The sequence below is a fragment of the Pithys albifrons genome, chromosome 15 (assembly GCF_047495875.1).
Source record: "Pithys albifrons albifrons isolate INPA30051 chromosome 15, PitAlb_v1, whole genome shotgun sequence".
Classification (NCBI taxonomy): Eukaryota; Metazoa; Chordata; class Aves; order Passeriformes; family Thamnophilidae; genus Pithys; species Pithys albifrons.
In genome coordinates this window covers 3,213,572-3,224,647 of record NC_092472.1, presented here as the reverse complement: position 1 = coordinate 3,224,647, position 11,076 = coordinate 3,213,572, and the positions used below count along the sequence as shown (strand labels likewise).

The following is an 11,076-nucleotide window of genomic DNA, read 5'->3' as shown; positions in this document are numbered from 1 at the left end:
CTGGTCGCGAACACCTGAAGGATCAATGAAGTTATACGCACGAGAAAAAAATGACAGGAAGTCTGTGCTCGGCAGCGCTCGGTGCCTGCAGTGCCGAGAGGAGGCTGCGGGCGCCGCTGTTGACCGAGAGGAGGGAGAGGAAGGTCGGAGCGAAGCGGCCCCTCCCGCTGCAGCCCAGCCCGGCTCACAGTCTGTATTAGCTGCCGGGCGAGCGTTCTACGGTCGTCCCCGCGGTGCGGAACCGTGCTGAAGCGAGACGGACGGACTACCGGCAGCCCCGGGAAACAGTCTCCGTTGCAGTGGGAGCGACAGTGGGCGCAGTGTAGGCGGTCGGCCCTCTCCGGTAATAGTACGGCGGTGTTGCGGTACCGGTGGTGCCGCGGCAGAGATTTCCATGGCGGGGAGGCGCTGGGGCCGGCGGCAGCGAGTCCTGCTGTGGGGCGTCCTGCTGGCGGCGTGGGAGGCGGCGTGGGGGCAGCTGCGCTACTCGGTGCCTGAGGAGATGCCCAAGGGCTCGTTCGTGGGCGACGTGGCCAAGGACTTGGAGCTACAGCTGCCGGCTATCCGACACCGCGGCGTCCGCATTATAGACAGAGGTAGGACGCAGTATTTTGCTCTTCACGAGAAGACGGGACATTTGGTGACAGCCGAGAGGATCGACAGAGAGCAGCTGTGCCGGTTGGTGCAGAAATGCGTGCTGCACTGTGAACTGATAGTGGAGGAAAAAATGAAGGTTTACCAAATTGATGTGGAAATAACAGACATTAACGACAACGCCCCCACCTTCAAAGACATTGAACTGGAAGAGAGAATGAGCGAGATGACAGTCCCAAGGTCGCGATTTCCACTTCCCAGGGCTCACGACCCGGACTCGGGCCAGAATTCCCTGCTGAGCTACGAACTGAGTGGCGACGAGCATTTTTCGTTGGCCATGCAGGCAGGCCCCGGCGGGGATCAGCGTCCCGAGCTGGTGGTGGCGAAGCCGCTGGACAGAGAGGAGGCGGCATTTCATGAGCTGGTGCTGAGGGCGAGTGACGGCGGCGATCCGGCACGGACAGGCACGGCGCGGATCCGCGTGACGGTGCTGGATGCGAATGACAACGCGCCTGTGTTCAGCCAGTCAGAGTACACGGTGCGTGTGCTGGAGGATGTGCCCGTGGGTTCCACCCTCGTCACTGTCACGGCCACTGATGCCGACGAGGGTCTGAACGGGAATGTGAAATACACGTTGAATAAAGAGAAAGATATAGCATTGGATATTTTTCATCTGGATGCCGAGACTGGAGATGTAACACTAGTGAGAAGCCTTGACTTCGAGGAAGGCAAGGCCTACGAGCTAGAGGTGCAGTCACGGGACGGAGGAGGGCTTTTTGACACGGCGAAAGTCCTGATCACCGTGACAGATGTCAACGACAATGCTCCCGAGCTTACAGTGACTTCTCAGCTGAGCGAGGTCTCAGAAGCTGCCCCGTCGGGTACAGTGGTGGCCCTGCTGCACGTGCAGGACCAAGACTCGGGTACCAACGGCGAGGTGCGCTGCTCGCTTGATGGGGGTGTCCCATTCCAGCTGGAAAGCTCGCAGGGAAGCTACTTCAGTGTGGTGACGGCGAGAGAGCTGGACCGGGAGCAGGTGTCGGAGTACAACCTGACGATCCGGGCAACAGATGGAGGGTCGCCCTCCCTGCAGAGCAATGTGGTACTGGCACTGCGGGTGCTGGACGTGAACGACAACGCACCGGTGTTCACGCAGGAGAGCTACAGTGCGCGGCTGGCCGAGAACAACGCGGCGGGAGCGCTGGTGCTGACGGTGCGGGCGACGGACGCGGACTGGGGGCAGAACGCGCGCGTGCGCTACCGGCTGTCGGAGGGGCGAGTGCGGGGCTTGCCGCTGTCGTCGTACGTGTCGGTGCATGCGGAGACGGGCGCGCTGTACGCGCTGCGCTCCTTCGACTACGAGGAGGTGCGCGAGGTGGAGCTGTGGGTGCGGGCGGAGGACGGCGGCTCGCCGGCGCTGAGCAGCAACGTGTCGGTGCGGCTGCTGATCGTGGACGAGAACGACAACGCGCCGCAGGTGCTCTACCCGTCTCCGCCGGCGACGAGTGCGGGCTGGGCGGGCGTGGAGCTGGCGCCGCGCTCGTCCGAGCCCGGCGCGCTGGTGGCCAAGGTGGTGGCGGTGGACGCGGACGCGGGGCAGAACGCCTGGCTGTCCTACGAGCTGGCCAAGGCCACGGAGCCGGGGCTCTTCCGCCTGGGGCTGCACAGCGGCGAGGTGCGCACGGCGCGCTTCCCGCTCGCCCGCGACGCGGCGCGCCACAGCCTGGTGGTGCTGGTCAAGGACCACGGCCGGCCGGCGCTGTCGGCCACGGCCACGCTCACCGTGCTGCTGGCCGACAGCGTGGCGGAGCTGCTGGCCGAGCTGGGCAGCGCGGCCGACGCGGCGGCGCCGGGCGAGCCGGCCGCCAGCCTGACGCGCTGGCTCGTGCTGGCCGTGGCCGCCGTCTCCTGCCTCTTCCTCGCCTTCCTGCTGCTGCTGCTGGCATTGCGCCTCAGGCGCTGGCGCCGCTCGCAGCTGCTGGCCGACACCAGCGGGGCCCTGCGCGGCGTTCCAGCCAGTCACTTCGTGGGCATCGACGGCGTCCGCGCCTTCCTGCACTCCTACTCGCACGAGGTGTCTCTCACGGCCGACTCTCGCAAGAGCCACCTCCGCTTCTCGGGCGGCAGCTGCTGCGACACCCTCCCGGCCCGGCCCCCGCCCGAAGAGCCCGCGCCTCTGCTCGGGGAGGAGGACCATGCTGGCGGTCTCCGCACAGACCCCGCCCCTCTCCCGGTGAGTTCCTCTGGCCAGAAGGCTGTTTCGTTCATTGACACTGGTTAGTTCTTCTATGGGGTGTTGGAGATGGGATCAGTTATAGGCGGAGACAGAAGCGAGGCTTCTCTCGAGTGAAGGGTCATTCTATCAGGACTTTCATTTTTTATCAGGTGCTAGTTCCTTTCCCTTTTTATCCCATTATGTATATAATTCTTTTCCTCTGAATCTTACCTTTTTATGAATGTTGGTGTTGCATTGTTAGGGAATTGAAGTTTGGATTATTAGCAGAATCGGGTATCTTCCTTGCAGCACATATGCTTTAGTGGGTTGAAATCCTCTTGAATGAAATACTGGCATCCTTTCTACTCTTCTCATCCTTTAATTTTCTACATGACAACACAATGAGAAATAACTATCTTTGCATTTATCCTTTTTCCGATCTTTGTGCACTTTCTGCAGTCATGTGTGTGGCTGCAAGTGCCACTGGAGGAAATGGGAGAGAAGTTTTTCTGATCCCTCTCTCTCTTAAGTTTGGTTTTTGTAACAACTGTACGGGCCGCAGCTTGAAAATACCTGTTATGGCAGGATTCATATGAAGACAGGAAGGAACAGACTCCAGTTGCAGTTGGAGAGATGAGGGAGAGGGAGATTGCCCCTCTGGAGATTTTCACCGACTCATTCACTCCTAGTGGGCTGCTTGTCTTTGTCCTTCAGAAGTGTTAAGTTTCTTCACAGAACTCTAGTGACCAGACACATATATCTTCCATCTTCATTACAGAAATGTAAAGATACCTTTGTGAAGTTTGTGGTGTGATAGTGGTGCATGATGAAGAGAGGTGTAGACCAGAACACAACTTCCATCTTCTCAAAGAGACTTGCTTAGAAGACATTATTCCAGCTGTATTGGGAACCATGGGAGATTCTTCCTGTGTGTTTTCAGATTTTGTGGTTTTTTTCTGATGAATAGCCTATCTACATACTTATGGCAAGTGCCATATATCAGCTTTGGGGAAAGGAAACTCAGTATTCATTCCCTGCTAAAACCCTGAAATTATGTATCTGCTGCAAGTGCCATAATCTCAAAGAGTACGTTCTAAACTCTTGTTTTCTGCAGGTGCTGAGAAACTGCTTTGTTTGTTGTTATGACCTAAAGGTAAAATGAGTCTAAAGTTCTCTTACTTTTGAAATCAAACTGCTCAGAATCTGATTGGCCACATTGTGGGCTCACCAGTTTACTTTCCCGTTGCGTGGTATTTCCTTAGAATGGCAGTTAGTGAGCATCAATTTACAGTTTATGGAAAGGTTTGAGAGTATTTTTCAAGTTGGCTTCTGCTGAAAAAGGATGATGGCACTTTTGAGTTGATACTTTGACACCTATGTCTTTATGAGAGCTGTATATTTTGTTTATGAACTTGAGTTAATTTTTAATTTCTTTGATGTAGCACGATGAGCAGAGAAATCACTTTTCTTGCATTTGTGTTGTGATCCTTGTTCTCAGTAAGAAGTTGTGTGTGCCATTTTTGCCTCCATGGCTTCACTACTGTGTGTTCTGAGACAAAGCATTTGAAAAACCTTTGTTCCAGAGTAATTAAAAGTGGCTGAAAGATGTAAAGATGAAGCAAAAGTTTGGTTTGTCCTAGTTGTTTTATGAGGCCCACAATCACAATTCTCTACATTTTCGCTTTTATACTTTCCAGTGAAATTACACCAAGGAACTCTGGCAATGGTCTTCAGTGTGAGATCCTGCAGGAATGTTCTGTGGACTTTTTACCAGGGAGATGCCTTTCTTGTGTAGCTACTGCATTCAGAGATAATCTGAAAAGCTGAGGTATTGAAACTTGCATAGAGAGGCACTTCCCCTTTCTGGTAAATACACATGGCCTGATCATGGTGCACATTAGAGATATTTTTTTAATGTGTAGCTGGAGTTTTTGTTATATATTCTTGCAAATTATGAGGGTGAAAAAACATCATGAAAGTTATGAAGGGCTGGAGCAAGAGTCCTGTGACCTCTGTGGGAAGATGTGTTGATGAACACAAGAGAAATAGTTTTCCCTTTTCCTTGATCAGTGCCCAGTTGGTGCAATGTGAGTTTCATCATCCCAAAATGTTCAGATAGATGACATCTTATTCTACTTGTATGGGGAGCCCTGGGACATTCTTCCTATGTCTTTGTATCTTGTCATCAGTCTGTAACTAATAGCTTGCCTATGTACTTATGACAAATACCATAATGGAAGATTTAGAAAGATCAAACACTGCATTCACTAGCTACTGGAATTATGTACCTACTTCAAGTAGGTACATACTAGAAGAGTAGGTTAAGATGCCTTCCACTGTGCATTGTGTTAACTTCTTGACTTTCTTGTTCTAATAATTTAAAGGCTGGACTTTGTCTCTGAGAATGTGTGGAAGATCACATCTGTTACAGTTGTCCCACTGTCCTCTACTTGCCTTTCACATTTATAGCTCCAAAGGAAAAGACTTGTATAGATATCTTTTTTCAAAACATCACTGTAAGGAATACTCTTGCTTGCCAAACACTCATGGTGAGAAGTCAGTGCAAGATCTGTGAGAAACTGGCCATGAAGCAGGATAAGAAGGGTTTGTATTCTCCACCTGTCTGGGCGTGCTTTTGTATCATGCCTAATGCCAAGGCCTGTGACACACCAATCCATCTTTTCCTCTATCCTGAAAGGGGGTGACAGTTTTAGATGAATTTGTCTGCAAACAAACCCATGAAAGCACAAACATGCTACAGAGGTTCTGTGTCTAAGAACCATCATTTCCCCAGGTGTATGCCCTTGTAAGGCTGTGATGTAGAGTCTTGTCATGGCTGTACTAAGGTTTCCAGCTTTCCCCAGGCTTGACCAACCTTCCCTAATAGATCTTTCTCATGTGAAGTAAGAGCTGATGTTTTGTTGGTATTGAAATTGGTGGGAACATAGGGTATGAGATGATAGTTTTGTCAGGAAATTTTGGTTTGGGGACTTGTTATTTGAAGTATGTGTAAGGAAATCACTAATTTTATCCACGGTCAGATCTGATACAGCTCTTACTGTGAATGGTACTTCTTGGATGTAGATGAAAACATTGCATTGACAGTTGCATTCACATATCTTCCAAATAGTCCATGTGACATGGAAGTATTATCATGTCTTTGAGCTGATATCGGTAACTGAATCTTAAACTGAACTGCCTATCACTTATTCCCTTGAGAACATTTTACATTTCTTGGAATGAGTTTGATGAGCATAGAAGGCGCTATGAATGGATCTGTGTTGTGATTCTTGTTCTCCTTAAGAAGTTGTGTGGGAAACATCTTTCAATGGTATCTCTGTGCAAACGGAGTTTCTCTGTTGCGTGTTGTTTGAGCATGCTGAAGCATTCTGTCTACACAGAGACAAGGCATGTGGAATAGTTGGCTGTGGTGTAGCTTCAACAGTCTAAAAGATAGGTATAAATATTCACTTTCCCCTAGTTTTTATATGGGTCTCATATTTAGGGTCCTGTGCACGTTTTTTTTTCTTTTCTTGATTTCCAAGGAAATCACTTAGAGAATGATGCCTATGGCCTTTGACATGAAGTATGACCTTCCTGTGTACTTTTTGGAAGTCAGATAATGCTTTTTGTGTACCAACTACAGTTGATATAGCCTGAAATGTTAAGCTATGATTCCTTCACTTCTGTGGCTTTCCCATTCCTTCTTTGTTTTTTCTCATATGCTAAAACTGGGCCTCAGTTTGACTGATAGTCCTTTAAAGTCAAGAACTATTCAAATTATCAGGCTGTGGGAAACATTCTCATCCATGCCTTGAAGGGGTTCAGCTGCCAACAGAAAGACCTTGATATACTTTTGTATATCCTTGTATAGCCTTGAAAGTGTTCAGCTGCCAACAGAAAGACCTTAATATACTTTTGTTTCCTTAGAATATCACATGCTCTTTTGCTTGTGGCTGACATACAGCCAAACATTGGATATTGCCCATAGAGGAACTGAAAGCTGTGAATGCAGAGCAAGAAAGGTGAGAGACTAGCTTTGAAACAAGAAAATACTTGGATCAATGTAGTTTTGGGTGAGCAATGTTTTGATTTCAAGCCTGGTACCAAGACCTGTGCCATTTATATTATGATCCTGGTTTCCCTATTTTTAAAGGCAATATTAGTCATCTTACGATGAAATACTAGAGCTTAAGTTTCTGCCTAGAGCAATGATGTTGGGGTAGAACATCCAGCAATTCTTGTGGGGAAACATACTTTATCTATCTCTATCTCCCTGGAATATTATGATGCATGGCACCTTCACAGCTGTAGTTACACTTTCTTTCAGATTTTTATTTCCTGGAAGGTCATTGTTAATTTTCCCTGTTTCTCAGAGAAAAACAATTTAGCACTTTTGCATTAGAAGCTATGAGTGTTGTTTTGCAGCAACTACTCACTTTAGTCACCTGAGACAGGATTTTAGATAAGAGGAAAATAAAGAAAAAACTAAAAATGAGTCTCTCATATTTTCTTGTAGTATGAGAAAAAGGCCCATTATAAAGGGTTTACACTTTAGGACATTTTATTTTTTGGGAGACTAACAGGCTGCAAAGTAGGAAATAAACACTACATAAGAGCTGCTGATGATTTCATTAAATGAAATTAAGTATGTACTATGCAATTTGATTTGCTTCTGCTCAATAAATACCTCTTACCTTGTTTGCTGGGAATGCAACTCCAGGATGTCTGATCTTTTGTGGAAGGTCACATGTATTCCAACTGTCTCAGTGCAGGTGCAGTTCCCATACACACCTGTGATATTTATAGCTGTACAGAGGAAGGATTTCATAGACATATGTTTCCTTACTCAATCACACTTGTCTTTAGTGTAATAATGCAAAAGCCTCTCTACTGCAGCCCTCGAAGTTCAGAGTGGCCACCCAACCCAGCCAAGGTTTCCCTGGATTAGTGGCAGAATCTATGCAGAGTGTTCCCCTTAAGGGATCCCCCAAACCATGCTGGCTGCTCAGCTGAGTTTGACAGATGGACTGCTAGATGGATGAGGAACTGACTGGATAGCTGTATTAAAAGAGTTGTAGTCAGTGGCTCTATCCCCAGCTGCAAATTACTAATGTGTGGTATTCTTCAAGGTCTTGTGCTTGGACCAATAATTGAATATCTTCATCAGTGACACAGCTAATTGGATTGAGTGTATCCACTATAAATTCATGAAGAAATTAAAATGATACGAGAGTGCTCAAGACATTTTCAAGTCTTCTCTAGCTACAATATAATTTTTGCTACAATAATTGCCTCTTGATTTTATTAAGAGCATCTGATTTCCTTTACATCTTGCCCTGCCATGAATATTTGCTTTTGGTTTTTCACTGTGGCAAAAAGAGATGAAAGCAAAAGCACATGCATGAAAGCGCATCTGCCTTCGGAGTCGCAAAAGGAGCGTGGAGTATTTCTGCACTTGTGATACTAGTCGAAGAAACACCCACAGCCGGAGCAGCTCAAAGCGGGGCCCCCGGAGAGCGGCAATCCGGCGGCTGCAGTAGCGTGGCGGCGCCTCCGGGTGCCGCTGTTGGCCGCCGCCGAGCGGCGCTGGAGCCGCAGCCGCAGCCGCAGCCGCCGCAGCGTCCTGCCCCCGCAGGCTGCTCGCTCGGCCACAGCGGCAGCGGCACGGGCAGCACAGGCGACAGGCGACGCGGGCAGCAGCGACCTACGAGCCGGCGCCGGCCCACCTGCGCTCCAGCGGCCGCTGCGCTCGCTGCGCAGAGCGGCTGGAAGGGAGGCCGGGCAGCGGCAGGAGCCGGCAGAGCGCGGCGAGCGCTGCCGACAATGGCAGCGGGCAGGCGGAGGCAGAGCCGCGGGCCGGCAGGCGGCAGAGCGCTGCTGCTGCTGCTACTGCCCGCTGTGCTGCTGTGCCTGTGCTGCCGGGCGGCGGCGGAGCGGCTCCGCTACACCATCCCCGAGGAGCTGGCCAGAGGTTCGCTGGTGGGGCCGCTGGCGCGGGACCTGGGGCTCAGCCCGGACGAGCTGTCGGCGCGCAAGCTGCGAGTGGCGTCTGCCGGTAAAAAGCAGCTGAAATACTTCAGCGTGAGCGAGGAAAACGGGAACCTGTACGTGAACGAGAGGCTGGACCGGGAGGAGATGTGCGGCAAGTCGGCGTCCTGCTCTGTCAGCTTCGAGGCGCTGGTGGACAACCCTCTTAATGTTTTCCACGTTGACGTGGCCATCCAGGACGTGAACGACAACTTCCCAACCTTCAGCAAGGCTGCTCTGGACCTCGAGATCGGTGAATGGATTACTCCTGGGACTCGTTTTGCTCTGGAGATGGCCCGAGACGCAGACGTGGGGAGCAACTCGCAACTGACTTACCAGCTCAGCAGCAATCCGTCCTTCTCTCTGGACGTGGAGGAAATTCCAGGTGGAAAGAAGCAGCCAGAAATAGTGCTGGAGCGAGCACTGGACCGGGAGAAACAGAGCTACTTTGAGTTGGTACTGACGGCAGTAGATGGCGGGGACCCTGCGAGGTCCGGGACTGTCCAGGTTCGGGTCAACGTGACCGACGCGAACGATAACCCGCCCGTGTTCAGTAACAGAGTGTACGAGGCGCGAGTAGCGGAGAATCTGCCGGCGGGGTCGCTGGTGCTGCGAGTGCGGGCTACGGATGCAGACGTGGGGTCCAATGGCCGGGTCTCCTACTTCTTCGGCAACATCCCAGACGGGATCCGTGGATTGTTCACCGTCGACAGCAAGAGTGGTGAGATCAGGACAGAGAGGCCCCTCGATTTCGAGGAGAAGAGTGAATACAGTTTCGGACTGGAGGCGAGAGACGGCGGCGGACTCACTGGACACTGTGAAGTGCAGATAGACATCACGGACGAGAATGACAACACGCCCGAGATTACGATTCTGTCACTGTCAAGCCCCGTGCCCGAGGACGCTCCGGCCGGCACCGTGGTGGCCCTGCTGAATGTTAACGATGCAGACTCCGGCGAGAACGGTCAGGTGACTTGCCAGCTGTCGGGAGAGGCGCCGCTGTCCATCGTGACATCTTCGGGCGGTTCGTATAAGGTGGTGACGGCGAGCGCGCTGGACCGCGAGCAGGTGGCCGAGCACCGCGTGACGGTGGTGGCCAGGGACCGGGGCAGCCCGGCGCTGTCGAGCAGCACGGAGCTGGTGCTGGAGGTGTCGGACGTGAACGACAACGCGCCCGTGTTCGAGGAGGCGGCGTACAGCGCGTACGTGCCGGAGAACAACGCGGCGGGCGCGCTGGTGCTGCGCGTGAGCGCGCGGGACTTGGACGCGGGGACCAACGGGCGCGTGAGCTACTGGCTGGCGGGCGGCAGCGCGGGCGCGGCGGGCGCGGCGCCGCTCGTGTCGGTGGAGGCGCGGAGCGGCGCCGTGTACGCGCAGCGCTCCTTCGACTACGAGCAGTGCCGCGAGTTCTCGATGACAGTGCGGGCGCAGGACGACGGGACGCCGTCGCGCAGCTCCACGGCCACGGTGCGCGTCTTCGTGCTCGACCAAAACGACAACGCGCCGCGGGTGCTGTGGCCGGCGCCGGCCGCGGGGGTGGCGCCGGGGGTGGGAGCTGCGCAAGCGGCGGGTCCTTTCGAGGTGGTGCCACGGTCGGCCGAGGCCGGCTACCTGGTGGCCAAGGTGGTGGCGGTGGACGCGGACGCGGGACGCAACGCGTGGCTGTCCTACGAGCTGCTGCAGGCGTCGGAGCCGGCGCTTTTCCGCCTGGGACTGCACAGCGGCGAGGTGCGCACGGCGCGGGCCGTGTCCGACAGGGACGCGGCCAAGCAGCGGCTCGTGGCGCTCGTCAAGGACCACGGGCAGCCGGCGCTGTCGGCCACGGCCACGCTGCACGTGGTGCTGGCCGACAGCTTGCACGAGGCGCTGCCGGAGCTGAGCGAGCGGCCGGCGGGCGCCGACGCGCCGGCCGAGCTGCAGTTCTACCTGGTGCTGGCGCTGGCGCTGCTCTCGGCGCTCTTCCTGCTCAGCGTGGCGCTGGCCGTGCTGGCGCGGCTGCGCCGGGCCGGGCCGCCCGCCGTGCTGCGCTGCCTGGGCGCGCAGCGCTTCTCCGTGCCCGGCGCCGCCTTCCCGGCCGACTTCTGCGAGGGCACCTTGCCCTACTCCTACAATCTGTGCGTGGCGGCGCCAGCTCGAGCCGTGCCCGAGGCCGCTTGGCCGCCCCCTCCTCTGCCCATCGTGTCCGCGGAGGAGCTTCTGGGCGGGGAGTCGTGTGAGAAGCCGAGCCCGAATAGCAC

At 53.6% G+C, this 11,076-nt stretch overlaps 2 protein-coding genes across 6 annotated transcripts in view; both read left to right on the top strand.

Annotated features, from left to right (window-relative positions):
- LOC139678766 (protocadherin gamma-A4-like) overlaps positions 1 to 11,076 on the top strand; it is a 245,389-nt gene that overhangs the window by 83,036 nt on the left and 151,277 nt on the right. The window contains exon 1 of one of the 5 annotated variants that reach the window (XM_071569870.1): positions 248 to 2,827. The exons of the other annotated variants lie outside the window; for them this stretch is intronic. Within the exon in view, the coding sequence (XP_071425971.1) occupies positions 395 to 2,827 (2,433 nt within the window). The 5' untranslated portion in view covers positions 248 to 394. Of the gene's footprint in view, positions 1 to 247; positions 2,828 to 11,076 lie in introns of those variants that run through there. 5 annotated transcript variants of the gene reach the window in all.
- Positions 8,540 to 10,990, top strand: LOC139679131 (protocadherin gamma-B5-like; the record flags this gene model as incomplete). The annotated part of the gene is made up of 1 exon (XM_071570561.1): positions 8,540 to 10,990. A coding segment is annotated over exon 1 (2,355 nt), but the record flags the coding sequence as incomplete, so codon positions are not given.